This window comes from Pollachius pollachius, assembly GCF_949987615.1.
Source record: "Pollachius pollachius genome assembly, chromosome: 11".
NCBI classification, from domain to species: domain Eukaryota; kingdom Metazoa; phylum Chordata; class Actinopteri; order Gadiformes; family Gadidae; genus Pollachius; species Pollachius pollachius.
This window is the reverse complement of record NC_136944.1, coordinates 14574046-14600781: the sequence shown is the minus strand read 5'-3', so window position 1 is coordinate 14600781 and position 26736 is coordinate 14574046. Positions and strand designations below refer to the sequence as shown.

General features: G+C 43.2%; 3 protein-coding genes and 1 long non-coding RNA gene across 4 annotated transcripts; 1 reads left to right on the top strand and 3 right to left on the bottom strand.

Annotated features, from left to right (window-relative positions):
- Positions 1–5813: 5813 nt before the first annotated feature.
- Positions 5814–18610, top strand: mylk5 (myosin, light chain kinase 5). Its single transcript, XM_079746494.1, has 17 exons — positions 5814–6203; positions 7943–8119; positions 8507–8659; positions 8833–9012; positions 9988–10023; positions 12442–12569; positions 12912–13068; positions 13641–13952; positions 14069–14174; positions 14738–14941; positions 15402–15619; positions 15738–15861; positions 16123–16275; positions 16699–16828; positions 16956–17043; positions 17521–17661; positions 18086–18610. The coding sequence occupies exons 1-17, from the start codon at positions 6035–6037 to the stop codon at positions 18289–18291; spliced, it is 2682 nt and encodes an 893-aa protein (XP_079602620.1). The 5' UTR covers positions 5814–6034; the 3' UTR covers positions 18292–18610.
- A 140-nt stretch (positions 18611–18750) lies between these two features.
- LOC307082789 lies at positions 18751–19870 on the bottom strand. The gene is made up of 3 exons (XR_013812257.1): positions 19680–19870; positions 19462–19602; positions 18751–19116 (listed from the first exon to the last, which is right to left on the bottom strand). It is a non-coding gene; the product is annotated as an uncharacterized lncRNA (long non-coding RNA).
- Positions 19871–20604: 734 nt separating this feature from the next.
- Positions 20605–21758, bottom strand: cbln17 (cerebellin 17). The gene is made up of 3 exons (XM_079746833.1): positions 21486–21758; positions 21268–21408; positions 20605–20972 (listed from the first exon to the last, which is right to left on the bottom strand). Exons 1-3 carry the CDS (start codon positions 21673–21675, stop codon positions 20692–20694), a joined length of 612 nt encoding a protein of 203 aa, XP_079602959.1. The 5' UTR covers positions 21676–21758; the 3' UTR covers positions 20605–20691.
- A 2045-nt stretch (positions 21759–23803) lies between these two features.
- On the bottom strand, positions 23804–26480 carry hsd17b1 (hydroxysteroid (17-beta) dehydrogenase 1; the record flags this gene model as incomplete). The annotated part of the gene is made up of 6 exons (XM_079746577.1): positions 23804–23971; positions 24305–24488; positions 24986–25079; positions 25578–25757; positions 26014–26175; positions 26384–26480. The coding sequence occupies 6 exons, from the start codon at positions 26478–26480 to the stop codon at positions 23804–23806; spliced, it is 885 nt and encodes a 294-aa protein (XP_079602703.1).
- Positions 26481–26736: the final 256 nt, after the last annotated feature.

Below are 26736 nucleotides of genomic sequence, written 5' to 3'. Positions count from 1 at the left end.
AACATAGTTGGTATATGATCCTTCCCTAATTTTCTTTTCAGATAGGACGTGGAATGACTATAGATAAGAACATGTTGTCTAATGAATGGCAATGCTGTTGATGGAATGAAGAAATACAAACAAGAACAATAACAAAGCATTCACAAAAAATAGAAATCATGAAAGGTGAAAAGAAAAGATTGGAGGGAGGTGGAGTTTCATCTCAATTTTTTAATGCAATGTTTTGTCTGAGACGCAAGCTCCTATGGCAATGGCTTCACTCATTGTTGATGTCAGAACTTCGACTGAGTCTACGGGTTGCCTGCCATAACATTTAGCTTGGGGGCTAGAATGGACAGGCCAATGGAATGGGGATGAGTCAGGAGGAATTCTGATAGTGATGACCACGGTGTGGCTCTGGAGGAGGTCAGGCCTCGTGTCAAATGCAAAGGCACAGGATTACATGGAGGAAATATATCCAAAAATAATAGGAAGCTAAATGTGTTCGACATGTAGCAGGTCTGTTAATAATTAGTCATGATCTAGGCCTGATGGATTTTGGGGAGTTGGCAGGGGATAGAGTGTTTTTTTTAAGCGCTTTTTCAGACTAATGCTGCTAACTGGTCTCTAGCCAAAGGGGATCTGGAGGCTTTTTTTTTTTTCTGTTAGAGCTGCTTCATGTTTTTATAGCACCACAATTTCTCTTTATCTAGGCTCCTTCACCCTCTTTCTCAAGTATTTTCAAACCATTTGTCGTGACTTTTATTACTCAAAAGTACACAGACACAGTTAATGGCTGGCATTTGCAGGGTAACATAAACAAAGAGGGCCACCCACTCACAAACAAACAAACACCCACACCCACAGACAAACAAACATACAACTTAAATTTGCACTACAGCTTCTATAATGGTAGTTGTTGTCATTTTCAACTGGGATCCCACCAGCTCGTTGATATCTTCTTAACAGTTTGCAGCATGATGGGATGCAAGTGGATTGGGGGGAGAGTTAAAGTAATGATACAAGTTAAAACATGTTATAAAATGTCTATTGGTGATGTCCCAGGTCCTATTTTGTATTATTTAATTTTTCCCGCAGCTTTACTCAATTTATGTAGCTGCTACAACGTCACACAGAGACAGTGCTGCAGCTGTAGTAGTTACAAAAGGGTTTAATAGGAGAGTAAGTTATGTCTTCAAATCGCTGTAGCACCAACCACATTTATTTCACATATGACAATGTCTTCGGGGCTCTGTCTCAGAATCACTGTATGTTTTATTTTGTAACGGGTTTGGTCATGGCCATGATGTCCGGGCAGCTGCTGAGGCATGGCCTTATTTGAAGTGGAAACGCCTGGTAGTCACTGGTCAATTTGGTCTGTTCTGCCAGCAGGGAGCCAAGATATGGTGATTCATTGAAAATCTAGTTTTGTCTTTGAGCTTAAACTTGCTAGCCTCAGTATTGGCTAAAACTTTATTTTACTTTCAGTTTGGGACAGATTCTTTCCTAAAAGCTCTAGTTTGTATTCAAAAATATTATTAAGGCCTGTTAAACATTTTTATAAACGTCTGATTTATTTATTCATAGGTTTAAAGAATATTGCTTCCTCCAAGAAATTCCGGGTAACGGGAAATGTTGTAGTAGATAGCGGAAAAACGACAGCCAGTGAAAAATAGAAAATAAAGAAATAAAAAATATTTCACAAAACAGAAGAATAAGTCCTTGGACTTGGTTGTAAATCAACAATAAACATTTTACAAAAAGTGTTTAAGGCTATATTATTAAGTTCACAATTTTACACATATACTGTACTCAATAAATGCAAGGGCCATTTCCATAGAACACATATTTTCATAGCATTTTAGCTGGGCCTGTTCCACATCATCATCATCATCATCATCACCATGCATCCAATCCGGGAATGTTGTGATTATTGTTGGTCACAGTTTTGTCTGGTGTTGGTCTTGTTTTGACTGGTTTTAGAGCCAGCACACTGTGTGGCAGATGGGAGGAATTACCATATGTTTGACAGCTGCAATAACACAACCAAATACTCCATTGGCTTTAGATGTGTTGTACATTTCATGTTATGTTCTAACTACTGCTGCCTATAATTTTCACTCACTTCCAACCTTTTATCAACACTGACGTGCCTTGCAAACAGAGCTTCAGCACATACAATAAAGGTTCTTGTTATGTGCACGTCCAAGGTCAAGCACTGGATTTCCCACTGATACAGCTTATGGGAAGGAGATGGGGGAGGTTAACTGAAAGGCAAAACGTTGAACAAGGTAAATTATGTTTCCACTGTAGCCACCGTGGGGTAGTCAGCGCAGGAAACAAAACTGTGCTTGTAGCCGCAGGGGGGCCCTATAACGCCCGGACTCTGTTAGGCCCCTCGGGCTGAAAGTGATGACTTACTGACTGGGCTCCTCTACGGTGAGCTGCAGCCACCCACCTCACATTTTCAAGGAATTTACAAGCTTGGCCGTCTAGTCTGTCAGTACTCCCGTCCAACACACTGCAGCATTGTCCCCGCACAGACATTAGGGGAAATGTTCTGCTTCAGGCAAGGGAGTGTGTGCATGTGTGTGCGTCCGTTTGTGTTTGTATGTGTGCGTGTGTGTTTTTGTGCGTATGTGTGCATGGGTGTGTACTTGCTCTTACACATGCGTGTGAGTGTAATGGTGTATGAGTACATATGCAAGTGAATGGGAAGCGGTTATAGCACAGGCAAGAGTTCCCGTGGTTTCACTCTCTGTAATTTCCCTTCCCTGTTTGGGGTAATTACTTCCACATGGGCCCTGCCCAATCGAGATAGACAGGGCGGGAGGCCTCATAATGGCTCAATATTGGAGTTTAACAAACACATGGATGAAGTTTTACTAGTGGATTGGTCATTCTTCTATCAAGAGTCATCGTAGTGCATAGCAATTAATCCAAAAGTGCACCAACCGGGACCTTTGGTCTTAAAAAAACTTAGAAAAACAGCTTTAGTGGTTTATGAGAGGCCCCTTTTGGATGATCTTTTGTTGAATACATGAGGGGCTGTTACAGTTTACAGATTTTGCTGATGCGAAGTGGCACAGTGTTGACAAAACGTCCAACATAAAGCAATTGATATTCACAACAGGAGAAATCTGGAGTCTAATATTACATGAATACTAATGTCACTTGTTAATCTTTATATTTGTTTCAATTTGAAGAAACATAGTTAAGAAAGATGCTTCAATGCTGTGCATGTGTACAGAATCAACAAAGCTTATTAATTTTGTTGAAATATACTATCCTTCATTTTCTTGATGGAACTGAAATGAGTCTTTTTTAATTTATGCTGCAAGAAAGAGTGACATTTATCTGTGTCCATTTGTTCAACCTGGTCTCAATCGTATAGTGGTGTAATAGAGAGGGAATGAATATAGAAAAAATAATACGAAATGCATGTTACAAATTTAACCTCTAGGTGGTGCCATTGATATCAAACTTAAATTCACTAAAACTGAAAAAAGGCGTAATTACGGAAGAGGGCGATTTCAGACTTCTGAGATTAAAGTCAGAATTCCGAGAATTAAGTCAGAATTCCGAGAATAAAGTCAGATATCTGAGAATAAAGCCAGAATTCTGAGTTTCAGGTTTGTAGTGGTTGATCTTAGCGTTTTTGTCAGAATGAGATGACAGTAAGACCGTTTGAATATTATATATAGACTTTAAAACATAAGTACAAATCTAGGCAACAGTCTGTACCTGTATAATAGCTGTACTTGCATTTACAATGTTTGAGTGGTGCATTTCAGAGTTATTTTTAACATTAGGCCAGACCTATTGGCAGTTGCTGATGGTTCTCATGGTTTCTTTGGCCCATTTGTATATCATATCAGTTCATATCTGCATTTTGTAGCTGTCGCAGTATGGAGTAGCAAGTGTGACAAAGCAGGAAGTGAATGAGAGTGGGGCCCAATTCCTTAATACACAGCATTGGTTTTATCCAGCTGATACACATTTAACCTATATGGTTACAAGGGGAAGACGTAATATGTTATGTTATATTTTACTAATCGCTGTCTCCCCTACACCCACCCATCTATTGTACATCGTCAGTTTCCCCGTCAACTTTAATTACAACTTTAGGTTGTGTGGTGGCAATGGTTTAATGGTTTCAATGAGCCCTCAATTATCCAGTTTCTCTTAATTAAATGCATTTGGATAGCAAAACATGTTGCTATTGTTCACGGCAAGCCGTCTAACTAGATCTTCCGTCTGTGTTGTGATGCACTGTGTCAGTGACAGTGTATTGTTGAGCGTAATAATTTAGCATCATTTCCATTTACTCATGGAACTATTAGCCGAACAAGCTTAATGGCTTTGATTAGCCCATTCCTGGAGGATTTGGTCATCAAGTAATGAATAACCAGCAACCAACCAACTCTAGCAAATTACTCCTAATACAGTCAAATTGAAAAACACTTGATAACACAATTCATTTTTTATTATGATTATTAAATGTGTGAGTAGGTTTTTGTTTGCACACTTTGCCGTTATCTTCTTAGCATAACTGTTACGTCTGGACACTGGCTCAGTGCTGTCTCTCTCAAAATCTCTTGTCTTGAGATAGCAATCACAAATAGGCCTGCATCTACGTCTATGTCTAAATATGAACCATCCAATAGACGACATCTTCAAATAAAAAAATATTCTATTGTCATGAACTGTAAAGATCTAAACGGTCAAGTAGTAGTAGTAGTGGTGGTATAAGCTTGCATGAATAGTAGTATAGCCTACCTAAAGAATCACTTAGGGAAACAAACATTGTCTGTCATCAGCATGTGAAGCCTTGCAGTAAACTTGTTTAAAGTAGGAATTTCTCTTATCTTCCACTGAACTAAAAGAGGGTTCTCTGCACTTTGTTTTGTCTGTGGCCAGTGATGCATTATAGAGATCGCCGGTTGCCATGAGGAAGCAGAGGACTGACAGGCAAAGAATGTGTGCAGGCAAAGGGCTGAATAACTTAATTAACGCTGTTTGGAATGGTTGTTTAACCGTACTCTGATGCACCGATATGCAACAACCATTAGAGATCATGATGGTGTTCATTTTCACCCCAATACGACCTTTGTATTGTTGTATACGTTTATCACGCTTTTCACAGGGAATACCCATTATACTGTAATGAGCAGTCACAGGACCACTGATTTACACCCCCTTTGCTAAACGTTCTTTATAAGAAAGTTGATTGGCCTAGTACCTCCATTACCATGGACACAGTTTATGGGATTTGTGGGGCGTAACTGGGCTTTTCTCTCTCTTGAGGTGAATTAATGGGCTTGTTGGCCTACCAAAAGCTCATACTATTCTGTGCCACGAAGATGTTGCAGCTGTTACAAAGTTCAGTTTCGACAGTGTGACAGGCAGACAGAGATATTTGTGCCACAACACATTCAACAAACACTACGACATTATGACCTTTGGCTGCCCAAAGAGTAGATAAGCCTCTTGTCCCGCACTGTATTGTTTGTGTGCATGCGTGCGTGTGTGTGTGTGTGTGTGTGTGTGTGTGTGTGTGTGTGAGAGAGAATAAGGGTGACAATGTATGAGCGTGTTTGCGCATGTGTTGTTTATTTAAATATGTGTGTGCAATCTGTCGTCTGTTTCTACACCACTCTGTGCGTCCTTAATTGTATGTTTGCGTGATGCATCTGTTTGTCACTCAGCCACCACAGCAGTGGCAGTAACCAGCTGTAGCCAGGTGCAGTGGTTTGGGGGGGGGACATGCAGCAGAGATTTGTCAGTTAGTGGAGGTGGAGTCATAGCTCAAAGGACACATACACACGCACAAGGAACAGGGTGAGGACTCTAGGAGAGAAACCTAGGGGTGATAACACACAGAGAGGAGGAGTGCAGTGAAAGAGAAACAAGAGGAAGGGCCGCCGGGACAGAGGAGCCGTGAAACCGGCCATGCAGCTGTGAGCGAGAAAGGGGAAAGAGAGCGGAAGTTTGATAAGTGTGTGTCTTTAGGAAGTGACAGTGTAAATATTTACTTCTGAGGAGACAGCCGGTCATGAACCGAGTCGACGGAAAGCAGAAGCCGCAGTCGCAGCACTATGTGTCCAGCTTCAGCATGGTCATCAAGCCTCCCTCAAGCACCCACAAAGAGGGGGCCAAAGGAGCCAGCACAACCAGGATCCCTGGTTTAAACGGTGTGGACAGTAAAGGGATGGCTGGAGGAGGTAAGGGGCTAGCTGTGTTGGTGTGTACGGGCTGCAGAGTACATGGGTTTTTACACCACAAATTATGTTGTAGTGGGCAAGTCGGGACGTGAAAATTAATTGGGCTACGTTTGTTTTAATGGGGTAAGCCTGAGTCTACCATTGTGTTGATTTTTCAAGCTGCAAAAAAAAAACTAAAGTTCCTGATAACAAGCTATCTTGTTGTAATTGTTCTAACTAACTCATACATATAGAATTTTTATTTTCCTGTGGAACAATTCATTTGCAAATAGATTGATATGTTAAGACATTCAACGATAATTGATGTAGGCTACAATAAACAGCATGTAATGATGATGATCTATTGCTTTAGTATTTTGCATGAAAAAAGAAACGACACTAAATATACATTTCCCACTTGCTCCATATGTTGTGACCCTTTGGGTCTACCTTCAACAGAAAGCCTGTGTTGAGTCAGAGACCGAGGGGGTGGTCGCGAGGGGATAGTGAAAGGGAGAGGTGAAGGGGTCAGGGTGAGACATGGGGTCTAAAGATCCACGGGTAAGTCTATTTGCTGCAGGCAGTTTGTGTATTGTGATCAACAATCCCATGGCATGATACTGTGACACCAGCAGGCCTGCACTTAAAGTACTTTCACAATATGTGTATCCCATCTAGTAAAACTCACGCTTTAAGCATCTGAAAAAGGAGGAAATTATAGGATCTATGTCCACTGTAACTTCTCATTGTAACATTCCCAGTTTGACAAGTATTTTCACTTCCTATTCTCAGGTGTTTTTTTTATTGCGTGTGTGGTCTTGATTTGAGGTTTAAAATTACAACAACAAGTGTTTCACAAGGGCCTCAGGTTAAGTGAGATCAGGGCATGCTCTAGTGTAAAGTGATAAAGATCCAAGCACTGATAAGCAGTTCCATAGAATAGCACTTTAGGACACAACCACTGAAGTACTTGATGAAACTTCTAACCGTACATGTTAGGGATGACAGAGGAAACAAGCATTGTGTCGTTTCCTTATAACACATAGCACCCAGAAGAGGTTCCACAAAACAAATACAGATATGTGACATGAGTGGCTGGTTGTCCCTTAATTTAAGTTTACGTTCATTTTGTATGCCACATATTCCAGTAGGTCTCCTGGAAGCTAGCGTGCTTGGAAATGAATGTAGAAATTATATACAGAACAGTCTTAATGGGCTGGTGATATGGAAATAATGGTGACATGAATGGTAACTGGAGCCTTGACTTAGTTTGACGCCTGCGTTTATTAAGGACTTTCCCAGGTCCTCTGATAGCCCCCTCCCCATTACTTTATTACAACTGAATGGGGCTTTCCCTATCAATCATTTCAAACAATAAGAAGTTGGTGGAGCACACGGATGTAGAGAAAGCAAAAAGACAAAACAATTATAATACCAAAATGAAGTAAATTCAACTGTTAGCGAAGATGGCTTACATTTTCTGAAATTCTGTCCAGATAATAGTGTCTATTATGGAAAGTTATAAATACCTAATCATAATGTTGAGGTATCGATGAAAGTTGCAGTCAGACCCTTTCTTAATAGTTTATTTTTCCATTTGAACCATATTTCAAATGTATGTTTAGATAACGTTTAGATAACAATATATATTTAAAGTTATATTTATCAAGGGCACATTTGGTGTGTACAGCTTGGCAATACTTGGGGACAAAAGACAAAACAGAACGAGATTATGCCCTGTATCTCTAACCTTTTATTAGTTGGCCCGAATGGTTCCCACTGTGCTGGGTCCAGACACCTCGGCCCTCCCAGGAGTCCCGAGCCACCCATTTTCCTGGGGCCGCTGCGAGACCTCTCTGTTGACGAAGGAAGTGACATCACACTGAGCGGAATCATCTCTGGAACTCACCCTATCAACATATCGTGGTTGCACAATGGTGAGCTATATAGGGTATATCCGCATCCACAAACGTTTCCCTTATGGATGAACATAAAAAAAAGCATTTCCTCTGAGCTCAGTACAGATTGTTGACCACTGTCACAGAACCAAGAGTTTATTAACATCTCAAACCCAATATCAAATGGGAATTTGTAGAAAGGATTGTATACATCCAATAGGTTTTTAAAAATGATCAGAGCAAAGTATCAGCTAAACAAATAATGAAGTAAAGTTTGTCAAACTAAATGGCTGCTTGCCAGCCTATAGATACTGTTAAGAATGTGTAGATACAATACCATCACATTAGTGCAATCTGTAATGGTTAAAATATCTATAAATAGTTTGGGGAAATGATAGACATTGGTGTTTTTCTTTGTCTGGGCAGGGGAAGTGGCCTATTTCGGAAGATCTTTCAGTGATGGTCGAGAGGTGAGGTTTCTGGTGAAGGAATGTCTACCCGAAGATGCTGGAACCTACATGTGCTTGGCAGAGAACAGCGCAGGCCGATCTTCTAGCTGTGCGTCTGTTTCCGTCCAAGGTAAGAGAAGTCAGTTTGATGACAGTGAACACAGTGAGTCAATATGTGTAAACACAAACCTGTTTCGGGGACACATTTGCCTGTTTTATTGCAATACTTTTTTTCTTTCGCTGAATTGTTACTCTATGTTGATTTTTGAATGACAGCTTTAAGGGTTTGCACTTTCCTCCCAGACTTTGAAACTATCTGTGGGGTGCGTGCCTCTGCGCCAGCCAAACTCTGCTCTCGCCCAGAGAGTGTTTCAGAAAACGGAGACGAGACAACATCTCCAAAGGGCATTGCACAGGACCTCAAAGGATCTTCTCTCGTTTCTAATGACCAGAGTCCAGCAGAAGATCCAAGAACTAATAATGGTACCAACATGAATGGGTTATTCTTTTCATATATTAATATTTAATGATCATAAGATGCTTTTATCCAAAGAGTCAGTTCAGCTCTGAACCGCAGACCGGTTAGGACATTGAGGGTTTAACCCAAAACCTTTAGGCTGGGAGTCAATCGCCCTAGCAACTACATCAAGCTATCTCCTATACCCCTATCCAATATCCCCTCCTATACTATGTGCTGTATAAACAGTAGACATATCTATCTATCCTGCAGCTTCATCCTATTGGTAAAGAGTTTAATAGACAAAGGGCTCAAGATAGCACAACGTGTAGTTAATTCTGGCAAAAACAGAAATGTCATCATATAAACGGCCAATTCAGTCATCCAAAACAAATTTGGCTCAGAAATGTGTTACTTCTTGCCTCCTGCCGTGTTTTTAAAGAAAAATCAGCTGATTAGTTAATTGGCAACACATGCTCCTTAACTATCTTATAATCAGGTCAAGAGAGCCACGCCCCCTCCTGTCTCTCCCTAACACTAGAGTTTATTCCTTGCTAACTACACAGCCTTAAAGAATACAGTGAGGTTACACAAATCTAGGGCAGAAGTATTGTGCAATGGACTAATATTTCTGGACAGGAAAAAACACAAAAAGCCAGGAAAGCAGCCCCCGATTTGTCTTGTTATCTTGATAGAGGTAATCACACCACTTCCTCCATTCCCGTGTTTGGTGGTGCTTTGCCAGCCAGTGAATTATGTAAACAGGGTGCATGCTTCCCAAACAATGACCCATTGATGTGACTTCTGAAAAACAAGCGTCCCGAAACCATGTAAGGAAAGAGTCAAGTGTGTACAGAGATACAGTAGCAGAATGTTAGCTGTTATCTGTTAGCATGACAAGACAGGGAAGGCATTCTACCCCTCTAAATGCAAAGAGCACAAATACCCATGGATTGGCATTTGGCTTTCAGCTCAACACTGTGTGCATTCTCTTCCCACAGCGGTCATTCCAAAGAAGAGGTCAACATCGGGTAAAGGTGAGAACCATACATTTACAGGGAAGACTGGGAAGTACTTTTTTGAGTATAGTACAATCGTAAAATGTTGAATTACTTTACTTTGTACCTTGGCCTTCCTTTATTGGTGGTTTCAGTATGTTTCTTTGGCGGTTTCGGTACTTTTTTTTCAGTATCATAGCTTTTTTTTTGACACTGCTAAGCTGACCAGATTTCTAAAATGAAAACAGGGACAATTGATGTTTGGCAGTCCATAATGTTATTATTTCAGAAATTAAATTGGGAACATATTTGCATTTCGCCTATCATGGTAATTGTAGTTCTGTAGTAAAAGTTGGGCAGTGCACACCAAATAGTTAACTATAAAGTGTTTTAAGCTTTTGGTAAACCAGCAAAAAACAATTAAAAGTTGCTACTGGAATATGGAATCCTTGCTATTCAGCTTGTACACCGTGACGTCGTCACATTGCAATGACCAACTCCCTTTTTGGAAGTAGGCCTAATGGACTATTCTTGGTAGTTATGGTGTTTTGGTTTAGTAATTGATTGTGACATAAATAATTAATCATTATATTATTGTTATGTATGAAACTGCCACAGCGCTTCACATGCAAAAAATGGCAAACATTTATTTTGATAAGCCTAGGGTAAAGTATATTTAGCTTCGTTTAGGATTTTAAATGATGTCTCTTGAGGCAGCACAAAATGTTAGTATCTCCTTCAAAAAATTGTAGTGCATTCTGAAGTACGAGACCTATGGTGTACTATAACTATTCTTTACGATCAGTCGTGCCTACTTATGGTATAAAGTCGATAGACCCCAGTGTAGGGAGCTCACGTCACAGCCGATCAGATTGACACAAGTTAAATTACCAACTGTCTCGAAATGTAGTATTCATTAGCAAGCAAGGTCCTTTGGCCATTTCAAAATCAAATTTAATATATTTTAAGAAGCAGAAAAGGGGACGTTTCCTTGGACTGCGCCAGACGTAGAAAGACCACCAGAAACAGGGTCAGTCTTCATTTGGGCACCCTTCGATAATGATACTTACTGGTTAATCATTAGGCTAACCACAACAACTTTTCTTTCCACCCTTTAACGTTTAACCAAATGTTCTCATCTTATCTCTTAAGGGTTGAATGTGTATTTCACATGAAAGTATGAGGTCATGTGGATGAGTACTTGAACTTCAGCAATTAAACTTATAAAGCTGTGGTATTATGTATCAAGTACTTTGATCCACAGATACTTAACTACCAATACTTTAATATTAGTATGTTTAACGGAGGAGCAAACATTGTTTAAGCCTGATAGCCTCTATTTTCGGAGGTGTTTCAGATTCTTAAACTTAAGAATAGGATGATGGGTACGGCTACAAGAGCCACACCTGTCTTTCTCTCATCCACCTGTTGTTTTGACTAGGGGTGGTGCTGCTAGTTCCTTTGTTCACATTATGTTGTCCATTTTGTTGGTATGGTTTCTGTCCGTATTGAATTCACAACCTGGCTCTCATGCATTGTGTCTTTGACTTCACATGATGTGTCATGTCAGCCATCAAACAACGTATTGTGTTCCGTAAAGTATGGGCCTAGCATAGGGCTCAGCCAGAGGAAGTTGTACAATTGGGTCAGTGGTTGTAGGTTTTTATATGATCTAGTTGATGAGGGCTAGGTAATTGCAAATTACATTTGGGATTCAATATAAATCAAGATTCAAATTTTAAATTATAGTAGGCATGCAATACTCATGGCCCAAAGTATGTGCCATCTGCTGTCCCGATGAGCAGCAGGTGTATGGGGACAACACTACACTGATCTATTTAACCACTTTCAAATCTGGACTCGGTTAATCTAAAGTACCCACTGAACCAACCCTCAAGTAAACAGTGCGGCTACACTCAAACCATAGACGTAAACAAACAAGAGGTTTATTCACGCTTTGTTTCACAGCATGTCAACAAAGTATATGTGTGTTTTTCATGTGGAAACATACGTGAGTGCCGTGGGTACTTTCAAGAAACAAGATTCAACATTGGAAAGTGGTTGCAACCGTGTGACTCCATAGTGAGGTGGAGTTTGACCCCATAGTGACGTATGGTCACGTAGAGCAGGCGCTGCATATGGGGCAAGGCTTCACAAATAAAGTGGGGGTGGCTCAAATTAATAGGTAACAAACCTGGTCTGTTTTCCCTATGTCGATTGTCTGTGCTATATACTGAAGCAATTGAAAGAATATATGGTTCTATCAGTTTAATACAATTTATGATCCTATTTGAATATTGAATTCCATAAAGGTTTATTGTTCATGGTACTGTTGATTATCTGTGTTGGCCTGTATATAGGTTTTTCTGTCTTGACTAGGCTGTTTAATATTATGTTATATATTATATCATAGTCATACGGCACTTATAGTAACTAGTTATCTTGTGCGTCCTACAGCTCCTGTTCTTCGGTTTGAAAAGCCACCCCAGCACGTCGAGGTAAAGACGGGAGAGTGTGCACGGCTGACGTGCGCATTCTCTGGCAGCCCACCCATAGTGGCCTGTTGGATCAGAAACAAACTACAGGTAGGCTAGGCTAGGCTCGCTCGCTCGCTCGCGCGCGTGCGTGTGTGTGTGTGTGTACAAATTACACACGTCTCCCTTACTGTAGATGTATATAGATCTTAATCTTTCGCTCTATATATTTTGTTTACGTAACTCTACATCTCTTTGCTCGCTCTTTTGCTCAACCGCTCTTTCCACGTTTCTTTCTCTCTTTTCCATTCTTTCTCTTTACTGTATACATCCTGTTATTTCTCTCACACTCTTTGTACACACAACTGTCACTCTTACTCACTCTCTTTCACTGAATCTCTCCATTTCACCCACCTTCTTTCCTTCATCTCTATACGTGCCACCCGTCTGTAGATAGTGGACACCGGGGCAGAGTTGTGGACTGAGAACAGTGCCCGGAGCAGCACGCTCGTCATAGCTGTGGCTGAACCTCAGCACACGGGACGCTACACTGTCCTGGTCCGCGACCGGAAAAGCTCCGCGCAGCATACAGTCACCCTCTCCGTTATAGGTAAGGGGCTGCTCCCCGATGCCCGTATGCTGTTTGCCAGCATATGGCTGCCCTTAGTTATATCTGATACGCATGCAATGCAAAGCGCTGTATCAGCCATGCCACTGTGTTTATATATTGAATGACGCATGGAAGACTCTTAGTTGCCTATTCAGTAATATGCCATAAGTCTGTCTTATGTGATCTGGTGGTCTTTAGCTCCTTTGGGTTTGATTTCAGGGAGAGTCATATCCAATTGGTAGTTGGGGAATAGTAGTGGTGCTAAATTGGTAGTTGTGGACAGGTATTGGTTTTGATTCTTACTGTTATTGTGATGGACAAAAATGTGGTTGCGCAGGATTTCTGCATCGGTGTAGAGATAAGCTGACGCCTACATTCCCTCACCAGTAGAAACAACGCCCGGGTTGCCTGAGATGTTGTTCTTGATATAAGCTATAGAGGTTTCATGAAAAATAAATGATGATGATGTTGTTGGGCATCACTAATGTTTATCAGCAACATGGATTTAGTTTCAGTTTAAGTCAACATTACATCTATATTTTTGCGTCCTGTCCCCGAACCTGACACACTAGAGAAGCCCCAGCCGCCTGCCTCTGGCCCCGTGGTCTCCGTGGTCTCCCTGGGGGGAGTGGTGCTCTCTTGGTCGGGCCCCTGCTACGACGGCGGCAGCGCGGTACTGGGCTACGTGGTGGAGGCGAGCAGCCGAGGCCCCGAGCCCGGGGACTGGAGTGAACTGAGTGACCGGTGTAAGAGCACCTCGTACAGGGTGAGCGCCGGGCAGCTGCCTCCCCAGACGGCCTACCGCTTCCGAGTGAGGGCCTACAACGCGGTGGGGCTCAGCGAACCCAGCCCGGAGTCGTCGCCTGTCAACATGGAGCCCGCAGGTCAGCTCATGATGATGATGATGACGAGGAAGAAGTTCGGCTAACTCCTTACAATGACCTAAAGCACATGTATGTTAAAGCATAAAATTTAAAACACGGCCTCTGTTAACGTTCAGCCTCCGGCGGCCAAGTGGAGGAGCCAACACCTGCATACGCCCACGTGACTGTCGACTGTGTCCACAAAGTGGCGGATCACTACACCGTGCTGGAAAAACTGGGAGTGTGAGTGGTTGCGAGACGGCGAGATCTCACCCATATTGCTTACATGTCCTATCTGCCTTTTTTGTTTAAGTCCAATGTCTTCACCGCCACCTTAGCAAATAGAATGAATCGCAAAGTTCAACAGTCAAGTGTGTCTAGCAGCACAAAGTGTTGCTTTTCCTCCGGGACTGAAACTCGGGGAACATGCCAGTACTGGATCAGTTCACTTTTGAGCCGACCTCCGTTTTGGAAAGAAAGCAGAAAGTCCGCCCACTCAATAAATGAGGTGCGGATAATGATATCCACACCTCTCCCTGTGGCCCTGTTAGAAACATGTCCCTAACACATAATACGTCAGACAAGCCAAATTAAACAGAACAAGAACGTTTAACATAGTTTTACTTTAGGAAACATGTTCAAGCACATTTCCTGCCAGACTGGCAGCATTGATCAGATTAAAGGAAACATTTTGTTTTTTTTCAACATTAAACCTTAAACGTTTCACAGAATATATATATCCACAAGCACAGAATATGCATGGAATAAGCAACAGAATTAATAATTGGCATCTTTTTCTGTCACAGTGGTAAATTTGGGCAAGTGTTTAAGCTGATGCACAAGGAAAGTGCACGTGAGTGTGCGGGAAAGTTCTACAAAGGCCGCCGGGCCAAGGAGAGAGAGGCCGCTCGCAAGGAGATTGAGTTGATGAACTTCCTGCACCACCCCAAGCTGGTGCAGTGCTTGGCCGCGTACGACCACAGGTCGGAGATGGTCATGGTGATGGAGCTGTGAGTACTTAGTTTTAAAGCATCCTGTAAGCTAATGCTAGTGCTAGCACTAGCAAATACCACCGAGGCAATGTGCCTTGCAGAGATCACCGGTTTAATTCTTAATTCACATAGCAGTCGTTCCCTCTCTCGCTTTCAAACCACTTTCCTGTGTTTCTTCACTGTCCGGTCCATAACGGCACGGAATCTTTTAAGGAAAATACATTTTGATCATCACGTAACGTTGACACGATATTTTCATTTAGCAGATGCTTGTAGCTTTACAGATAGAAGTCTTCTGTAGCAGAGAGGCGGCTAGGCATCTGGCACAAGGTTACCGACAGGGTAGACATGAATTATCAAACCCAGCACCTTTCAGCCAGGAGGCTGACAGCCTTAGCAACAATGCAATATCATATGCACAATACAAATCATCATGCAGGACAGAAGCTAATCTCTGTGATAACCCGTACACCTGCAGCATTGCAGGGGGCGAGCTGTTTGAGCGCATCGTGGACGACAGCTTTGAGCATACGGAGGTGGCTAGTGTACGCTACATGCAGCAGATCCTGGAGGGAACGGACTACATGCATCAGCAAGACATCATCCACCTGGACCTGAAACCTGAAAACATTGTGTGTGTCGACCATACGGGCACCGCTATAAAAATAATTGACTTTGGGCTAGCCAGCAAGCTAGGTAAATAAATAAAATATGCATGAACCAAAATTCAATGCTAAATGGACTCCCACCACTTGATAATTGTGGTTCACGTGTATATGTCCGTGTAGTGGATTCATGTATCTTTTGATTCCAGATCCTAAGGTACCTCTCAAGGTAATGCATGGGACCCCTGAGTTTGTGGCCCCGGAAGTGATTAACTATGAACCCGTGGGTATGGCCACAGACATGTGGAGCATTGGAGTCATCTGTTACATCCTGTAAGTAATTGATATCACAGTAGTTGTCTTTACTAATTTTACTTTACTTATATTACTTTCTCTGGCTGGTGTCTCCAAATGGCCTACCATAGCTTTAAGTACCCACCTCCTGTATTGAACTTGGTTTTCACATGAATCGTCATATCTATATCATCACCTAGTGGAGGAAAGTTGCTTTCTGGAAGTGATTCAAAGTAATTGGGACAGCAAGCTGTTCTAAGCGCCCTCCGTGTGTGTGTGTGTGTGTGTGTGTGTGTGCAGACTGAGCGGTGAGTCTCCGTTCCAGGGGGGCAGCGACGAGGAGACCCTCGCCTTGGTCACCTCGGCCCAGTGGGAGTTTGACGAGGAGAGCTTTGAGGAGATCAGTGATGATGCCCAGGGATTCATCAGCTCCCTACTCAACAAGGCTCCCAGGTGGGTGACCGTCAGCCTACAGCAGTCTGACCCCCTGCCCGCTCATCGAAACTCTGTCTCTTGGTTTGTAGAACGTGGCCATCGCCATGAGAAAGGGTCAGAGGTTTGACCACCCATGCCAGGATGTCTTTGAAGGTATTCTGGATAAAGGCATCCACCGAATGTATTTAGAAAGAACACTGATCACTTGGTGACATTTTAATCTGTATTATTATTATTATCCAGCACCCAACACTCGCATGGGAAGTTAGCATCTGCGATTTAATGGACACTATTAGGCCCCCCTGCTCAACTGTAGTTTGCCGTCACCACCATCACAAACCGGATCTAGCCAACCTTTCCGCTCTGTGTAAATGCTAATCGTGCCATTAGGACCACCGCTCTCTGCCATGGACACTAAATGCATTTCACTGCCCATGCCAGGCGGCGCCTGTCTGCCCAGGAGGCTCTGGCCCACCGCTGGATTGCGGCGTCTAACTGCACAGACCCCAGCAACGCCAAAAGCCTGCCCAAGAACAAGATGAAGAAGTTCCTGGCCCGCCAGAAGTGGAAGGTGTCCCACATTTTCATATCCCACATGTCCCACAGATATATATTTATTATTTTTATTATTTTTTTATTATTTTCATTGTGTGTTGGAAGAGGTTGTTGAAATTTGAATTAGTTTGTTTTACTTGTAGAAAGCAGGCAAGGCCATGCTGGCTCTGAAGAGAATGGCGCTGTTATCCAAGCCGGACAGCACTTTGTCTCTGGTCAGTCCCGGAGAGGGTAAGGCTGTCCCCTCGCTGTCTACATCCCATCTTCTAGAAGTCGAATTGCTCTTCTCAAAGTCTCGCCTTTCTCCTAAAAGTGTCATCTCTTTTCTCACTACTTAAAGTCTCTAATCTCTCTTCTCACTACTCTGTCTCTCATTTGTTATCGCTTCTCGAAAGTTATCTTTCGTCTCCGTTCTGTGTCTATCATCTCTGTCCTGCTCTTCTCAAAGTCTCTTCTTGAATTTTCACCGCTCTCCTGGAAGTCTCATCTCTTCTCAAAGTCTCATCTCTCTTCTCTATTTTTAAAGTCTCTCATCTCTCTTCTCCCTTTTTTCCAATCTCTCATCCCTCTCCTTGAACTCTCACCTCTCCGATGCAAGTCTCATCTCTCCCCTCATCTAGAAGTCTCCCATCTCAAAGTTGAGCACAACCCAAATGTGTCCTCAAAACCGATTTGTTCCTCTTCCTGTGCTTCAATCTTCTCTCCCAGAATCACCTATGACCCCTGAGGCCGAGCACGCCTTCCTGTCCCTGGAGCACAAGATGCAGGGCCCCCCCCGGTTCTCGCAGGGCCTGAAGGACCAGGCGGTGTCTGAAGGGGCCACCGGCCGTCTCTCCTGCCACCTCACAGGTACTGCACACAGGGGCAGTGACGACGTAGCCTCTCTATTTATGTGAAGTCTCTCTCAATAATGGAGCATGATTCAATTGAACTTTTGTTCCTCAATCTGCTGTAGGTACATTTTCAGAGTTGGAAAGAGTGCAAGAGTGAGATTTTTTTAATTTCCCTGCTCCCTCCCTATGTTTCTCCTCCTTCCCTGTGTTTGTGGTCCATGTCACACACCTGTGATTTACAGGACAGGGAGATACCTGAACCAATCAGGGAAGAGATGCCCCTATTGGCCACAATTAGAATGTGTAAAAACTATATTGGCTTATAAAGAGGCAGGATTGCAAAAAAGGGTATGAACAAATGAAAAAGGACATACACTAAGATTACCACAGATAAATGAACATGGGTGACTAGCTTCCAATGCGATACGATACCACTACAGGCTACCCCGACCCGGAAGTGGTGTGGCTGTGCGGGTCAGTGCCGGTGGCGGAGACGGCCCGGGTTCAGATCGAGTACGAGGAGGACGGACGCTGCACCCTGGTGATAGCCCTGGTGGAGCCTCAGGACGCCAACGTTTACACCTGCAGGGCCACCAATGACCACGGGGAGGCACTGTGCTCCGCCAAACTCATTGTGAACGAGTAGCTGACTCGAGTGGCTTGCACACAAGGGCACATATTGCTTAGTCATAGTCTAAGTCCATAGATCTTTGCTGGTGGGATATTTTGCTCCTTTCCTGATATTTTGATGTTTTTTCTTTTTTCTTCAAACATTCCAAATGATGTGACTTGACACAAATGTGAATCCTAACATTTCGTGAAGTGGTATTTACTATAGATAGATGGTGATGTCATGCTGTATATAATGGAGCCAGCAATGCTGAAGAATTGTCTGTATTTTTTTTTTATAGAGTATGTATGGAATCTTGTTACCTAGCTCACATTAAAGTAGTCTTAAATCTATCTATCTTTGTGTGTTGGTCTAATCATGTAGCCAACTTCCACCTACTACGACTATGCGGCCTTCGTTTTAGCTCTTCGGCTCGCTGACAACTGCCCCAAGTCTGCTCGACAAAAAAAAATCATCCAATAATAAAGTTTTTATAGATTTATTGTATGTGGTTCGGATTATTAAAAAAATAATTATGAAATGTTTTTATAGATGAACAAAATCCAGTCAACATTTTGATTCACATGGGAAAAAGCAGGAAACCGCTAAAAGTGTTTAGGTGCGATTGACTGTCATTTATTGTCCTGTTCGGTTCAAGCATTACGCTAACGCTCTCTCCCACCCCCATCGGTAAGACCACTGCGTTGCTGCCCGTGTCATACCCAAAGTACCCCTTGATGTCCCACAGGCACACCACAAACGCATTGTTCTTCCAGATGCATGCTACAGAGTTGGGGGTGCCGCTGGTGAACATGGTGAAGCGAAAGAAGTACATCCCCCTGACTTGAGCGGTGAACGTGCCTGCCAAATGAATACAAATTATTAATTTAGAAAACAATTTGGTTTCAATTATTATTTACAAACACATGCACATACACTTCATTTTACTTGCGCATACACGCTACTCTGTTTTACTTGCACACACGCACACACTATTTTACTTGCACACACAGATTATTGTACTTTCACACAAGCGCACACACTATCTTACTTAAACACCCCCCCGGTTCCCACGCCCTTGCTCTCTAGTATACTTACACACACATACACAGATTATTGTACTAACACACACACACACACTCACGCCATTTGACTCACTCACACACATGCCATTTGACCTTCTCACTCACGAATGAGCACACCTACCTGTTGTAGGGTTGTAGCCATTGCCAACGTTTGCAAAGACCTTCCTGTATGGCAGTATCGTACGGTAAGCAAAAGGCCCGTAGTCTCCGGGTGTAGTAGCATCATCCATCAGGGCAACAGAAAAGGCTATTGCAGGCGGGGCTGGGGGCAGGAATAGTAAAGGGAAATCAGTCTCAAAATCAAAGGCAAATGACCGATTCATAGTTGTCACACGTTACCTCCAATCAGGCTCTTGAGATGCGACACCTCCTTCTCGCTGGACTCCAACCTTCTCTCCAGGGCTGCCAGTCTCTCCTCCTGTGACATTGAAGTCAGACGGTTGCTTCCATTATCTTTAAAGAGAACCTGTGCTTCCAAAAGGCCCAAGCACATGCCCAGCAGCAACATTGAAAACCTTTTCATGCTCATGCTTCTGTTCTGTGTTCTCTCTGCTCCTTTGCTCCTCTTCCCTCTACTTTTATAGACCTGCGTCAGACACACTGTCCAATACGGTCTTTGGTAAAGGACTGATATTTGCAGTAGACTTTGTACTTCTCAGTCGGCTGATTGGGGCCAGTTCCAACATACCCCCACCCATTTATACAGTGACCCCTCATAGTATGAGTCGTAAGGAACTTCATCTTGTGTTTCTCTCAATGTCTGTCATTGCCTACAATTGCTTTTTAGTTTGCTAAGGATAAATGGGCTATAGCAACATGTACTGTGAACCTTTATCACATGTACAAATATTTCCGATGTCCTTCGGTGATTGTCTTGACAAAAATGTGAACCCCAACATAGTGCAAAGTGGTATTTACTATAGATAGATGGCAATGACATGCTGTATATAATGAGCCACCAATGCTAAAGCATTTTCTGTATTTATTTCTATAGTGTTCTTGTTACCTCGCTCACAGTAAAGTAGTCTTGAATCTATCTCTGTGTGTGGTGGTCTAATAATGTAGCCAACTTACACCTAATAATGAAGCCAACTTACACCTACATTATGGGGAAGTTGGCTACTTCCTGTAGCCAACTTCCCCATAATATAGCCAACTTATACCTAACTTCATGCAGCCTTTGTTTTAGCTCTTTGGCTCGCTGACATCATGTGCCCCAACGTCCGCTCCACAAAAAAAACACATTTCATAATGAGTTTTTATATATTTATTATATGTGGTTCGGATTATTGCAATTTTTTTTTTCATGAAATGTTTTTACAGATGAACAAAATCCAGTCAACAATTTGATTCACATGGGAAAAAGCAGGAAACCACTAAAAGTGTTCAGGTGCGATTGACTGTCATTTACTGTCATGTTCGGCTCAAGCATTACGCTAACGTGGTCTCCCACCCCCATCGGTAAGACCACTGCGTTGCTGCCCGTGTCATACCCAAAGTACCCCTTGATGTCCCACAGGCACACCACAAACGCATTGTTCTTCCAGATGCATGCTACAGAGTTGGGGGTGCCGCTGGTGAACATGGTGAAGCGAAAGAAGTACATCCCCCTGACGTAAGCGGTGAACGTGCCTGCCAAATGAATACAAATTATTAATTTAGAAAACAATTTGGTTTCAATTATTATTTACAAACACATGCACATACACTTCATTTTACTTGCACATACACGCTACTCTGTCTTACTTTCACACACGCACACACTATTTTACTTGCACACCCCCCCGGTTCCCACGCCCTTGCTCTCTAGTATACTTACACACACATACACAGATTATTGTACTAACACACACACACACACTCACGCCATTTGACTCACTCACACACATGCCATTTGACCTTCTCACTCACGAATGAGCACACCTACCTGTTGTAGGGTTGTAGCCATTGCCAACGTTTGCAAAGACCTTCCTGTATGGCAGTATCGTACGGTAAGCAAAAGGCCCGTAGTCTCCGGGTGTAGTAGCATCATCCATCAGGGCAACAGAAAAGGCTATTGCAGGCGGGGCTGGGGGCAGGAATAGTAAAGGGAAATCAGTCTCAAAATCAAAGGCAAATGACCGATTCATAGTTGTCACACGTTACCTCCAATCAGGCTCTTGAGATGCGACACCTCCTTCTCGCTGGACTCCAACCTTCTCTCCAGGGCTGCCAGTCTCTCCTCCTGTGACATTGAAGTCAGACGGTTGCTTCCATTATCTTTAAAGAGAACCTGTGCCTCCAAAAGGCCCAAGCACATGCCCAGCAGCAGCACTGAAAACCTTTTCATGCTCATGCTTCTGTCCTGTGTTCTCTCTGCTCCTTTGCTCCTCTTCCCTCTACTTTTATAGACCTGCGTCAGACACACTGTTCAATACGGTCTTTGGGAAAGGACTTATATTTGCGGATATGATACTTGAATATATCACTCACTCACACACGCAGTCTAATAATGAAGCCAACTTACACCTAATAAGGTTGAAGTGGGCTACTTCCTGTAACCAACTTCTACTTAATGTAGCCTACTTTCACCTACCTTCATGCAGCCTTTGTTTTAGCTCTTTGGCTCGCTGACAACATGTGCCCAGCAACGCTCCACAAAAAAAAGCATTCAATGATAATGAGTATTTCTTTTTGTTATTATTATTTGATGGGAGCAAAGTCCAACCAACATTTGATTCACATGGGAAACAGCAGGAAACCGCTCAAAGTGTTTAAGTGCGACTGATTGTCATTGACTGTCCTCTTCGCCTCAAGCATTATGGTAACGCTGTCTCCCAATCCCGTCTGTAAGACCACGGCGTTGCTGCCGGAGTCAAACCCAGCGTGCTCCTTGACGTCCCACCGGCACACCTCAAACACATTGTTCTTCCAGATGCATGCTGCAGAGTTTGGTGTGCGTGCCGCTGGTGAACATGGGGAAGTGAAAGAAGTACATGCCCCTGACAGGAGCGGTGTACATGCCTGCCAAAATAATACAAATTGTTATTAAGAGAACGGTTTATATATTTATTTATTTTTACAAACACGAATCATATACATACACACCTGGTCTCACTCCATTTTTCTCACTCACTCACTCACTCACTCACTCACTTGCACACACATGAGCACACCTACCTGTTGTAGGGTTGTAGCCATTGCCAACGTTTGCAAAGACCTTCCTGTACGGCGTTATCGTAAGGTCAGGAAAAGGCCCGTGGTTTCCAGGTTAAGAACCCTCATCCATTAGGGCAACAGTAAAGGCTGCTCGAGGCTGGGCTGGGGGCAGGAATAGGAAATCAGGAAGTCAACAATTCATAGTTGTCACATTTTACCTTCACAAAGGCTCTGGAGACGCGTCACCTCCTTCTCACTGGACTTCAACCTTCCCTCCAGGGCTGCCAGGGTTAGGTCTCTCCTCCTGTGACATTGAAGTCAGACGGCTAGATTTCAAAATCGTTCTTATTAACCTTTGCTTCCAAAAGGCCCAGTATTTGGCCAGCAGCAGGACTGAAAACCTTTTCATGCTCATGCTTCTGTTCTGTGTTCTCTCTGCTCCTTTGCTCATTTTTCCCCCTCTGCTTTTATAGACATACGTCAGACACACTGTCTATGATGGAATTTTGGAAGGATCTAATATTTGCGTTACACTTTGTACTCTCTTAGTTGGCTTATTGGGTCTAAAAAACATGTAAAAATATTTTCATGTGTATGAGTGGATCTCCCTGAGACAGGCAGGACCTGTTTGCTTTGCAAACTCACTGTTGCTTACACAACTTCCACTTCCTTGAAAGCCTGCCAAGCCAACAGTTGGCAGTATAGAGTATGGACTTTATATGTTTACCTAAAAACATTCCCGTTCATATTCCCACTAATGTAAATATTCCCACTCCCTCCCCATTAGTTCATGACTATTTAGTCTCTTAGGAAACATTTGTATCCAAAGCGACGTACAAAGTGTGTATTCAGATACAAGTTATTGAACAACTACAGCTGGTTAACCCTCCTATTTCATTCTTACAATGATCAACAATTGTGTGTGTTCCTTTACTCCATCGCTATGTGTTTATTAATTACTCGAACAATAGCAAGCAGCTCTCATTGAACATTGTGTGTAGGCTACTGTCTGCACTCACTACCTCTTTCCATGTTCAGACCAAACAAGAATGAAACAGATTTGTCAAAATGTTTTATTGAGAATCAAAGACCAGCAGTGACCACCATGAACCATACAATGTGAAGACTTTGCAATGTGTTTGTGTGTATGGTGTGTGTGTGTGTGTGTGTGTGTGTGTGTGTGTGTGTGTGTGTGTGTGTGTGTGTGTGTGTGTGTGTGCGTGTGTGTGTGTGTGTGCGTGTGTGGTGTGTGTGAGTGTGTCATTGTGTTTGTGTTTGTGTGTGTGTGTGTGTGTGTGTATGGTGTGTTTGTGTGTTTGTGTTTGTTATGGTTGCTGTTCTGTGGCCTCTGTGGGGAAGATGAGCTGGCTGATGGCGCGAATGAAGCGGCAGCCCTCAGGGAAGGAGGTCTTCAGCCTCACCAGGGGCGGCATGGCGCCACTGGTGTAGTACCTGAACGATGGCCTGCTGGCCTTGATGGCACCCAGGAAGACCTGGTTGAGGGACAGATGGGAGGGAGGGAGGGAGGGAGGGTCAGAGAACGAATGGGAATAGAAAGAAATGAAATAATGAAATTGAAATAAATGAAAGATGGAAGGAAGAAAAATAAATGTTTATGATTAAACATGTGTACTGGAATCAATTATTCACCTGTATTATTTAGCAATGGCGTGTGTGTATGCATGTGTTAATCAATTCAATCATTGATTTATTTTCATGAACCTATTATTACGAACAACATATAGCATTAAATAATATGTTGATGCATATGTATATGTATATATATATAAAATATATTGATTGATTCATGAATCGCCGGGGCCCACCTTGACGATGTCTTCGGTGTCCTGCGCGGCGTTCTGGAACATCGTGGTGCAGTGGTGCAGGTACTGGCCATAGAGGCCCAAGGTGGACACGTCCACCTGCCCCAGAGACGCGTCCCCAAGCTCCGCCTTCTCCTGGTTGTCCAGGAAGTCAGTGTTGACCGGACCGCACTCGATGAGACTCATGCTGGGGCAGATCAATCGGTCAAACCTCCCATCGACTTAGGATGTGCGTGTCTGTTTGGTCATGTGTTTGTGGATAAGGATCCCTGTGGGCTGTTGCCTCGACCAGCTTGTCTGTGACACTATCACATATTTCACACATGTAGTCATTGTCTGAACATTAACACAGAAATAAAATGAATGCACAACCAAAAACGATAAGTGTCAAATGTTAATATAAGTGGCGCATCTTGATACCCACAATACAACTAATTAAAACAGAAAAAAAAAAGGAAAAGGAGAAAGATAAAAGATAATTGAGGGTAGTAATTGTTTGTGAATGTATAATTCTTCTTGTTCAATGCTTATTTTAAAGAAAGTTTCTTACCTTTAATATAACTGTTATGACCTGGTAAACAATTCCATGACCTGAGAGCCCTATATATATTTTTTTTTTCTTCTTCAAATAACAAGAATGGATTTAAAGATAACTTTCAACGAAATATTGACGTTGAAACTCACTGGATGTTGAAGTGCTGCAGAATGATGGCCAAGCTCTCACATGCTCCCTCAATTGCAAATTTGCTGGCACAGTACACCTCATTGAAGGGGAGACCTGTGGGGGGAAAGCAGAAGATAGTGAGTACAGTTTGAGGTTTGGGAAGAGGATTACAGCACTCAATAACATCACAAACCCTCAGAACACAGTCAGCATACACAGAAAGGACCCAAGCTTACCCTGTTATCACACACACACACACACACACACACACACACACACACGCACGCACGCACGCACGCACACACACACACACACACACACACACACACACACACACACACACACACACACACGCACACACACACACACACACACACACACACGCACACACACACACACACGCACACACACACACACACAGAAACATACAAACATGTATACACACATACACACAAACAAACACACAATCAAAACAAGCACATGGGGGGGTATTCATGTAACCCTATTCTACTAGTACCCCCAAATGCAATTATTAGCCCCAAAAAAGCATGATATGGGATCTTTAACAATGATGGGCCATATATCCCTGGTGACAATGGGTGGGTAGCTCACCATGGAGCCCTCCAATGCTGCCTGTGACCAGAATGTGGCCCTTGCACCTGGCCTTCATGTCGGGCAGGAAGGCCTGGATGGTCTGGATGGTCCCCAGGAGGTTCACCTCCAGGATCTTTCTCATGGTGTCCAAGCTCTGCGCCTCCAGGGGCCCAATCAGCCCCACTCCTGCATTACACACTGAGACACAGACACACGTCTGCCTCTGATTCATGCCCTTATTGTGCGCTTTGTTTGCCTTGCTTTACGTCTACTATACATTAGATGACGCGTTCCTTGTCTTCAGATATTCAATGCTCAGAATGACCCTGTGTGTTATGTGCATTTCACACACACACACACACACACACACACACACACACACACACACACACACACACACACACACACACACACACACACACACACACACACACACACACAATGGCATCCCTACCCAGGATGTCCACCCGCTTCTCCACCACTCTGTCCCGGGCCTCCAGGATGGACTGCTGGTTGGTGACGTCCATCTGCAGGATGTCCAGTGTGTCTTTATGCAGGTCTTTGACACAGCCCAGCAGACGCTCCTTCTTGGCCAGATTCCTCATAGTGGCGTAGACTGTGGCACGGTTTGAGAAGACCAAGCGATGCATGATTAAATAATGAAAGTTTGTTTTTCATTAAAAAATAAGATTACCAAAAAAATGTATAAAAAACATATTGATATATTTTGGTTAGTTTGATCTATTTTTAATGCAGTGTGTTCTTGTGTGAGAGCGTTTTAATGCCTTCCACATTAAACCACTGTATGGATGTACGGACTTTACCTTTGTACGTCTTGTCTGGGTCGGAGGCTAACCGCACGGCCAGGCTAAGGCCTATCCCGGAGGAGCAGCCCGTGATCAGCACCACCTTCTTCTCCATAGCGCCAGAGTCTCCAATCTTAATCCCAGTGTGTCCACCGCGTTCAATGTATCTTCAGGAGCAGTGGCACGAAGAGACGAAGGGCATCTCCAGGATATAGAAACCAGGATGGTGCATTGGGAACCGATCCCTCCTTTTCTCCCTCTCCTCCTCCTCATTTGTGTTTTTACATTCCCCACCGCCACAAGGCCACCTGTATACCTAAACATTTCATTTTCCCAGCCAATCGCTCCTTGTTTTTTTGTTTTGTTTTTAT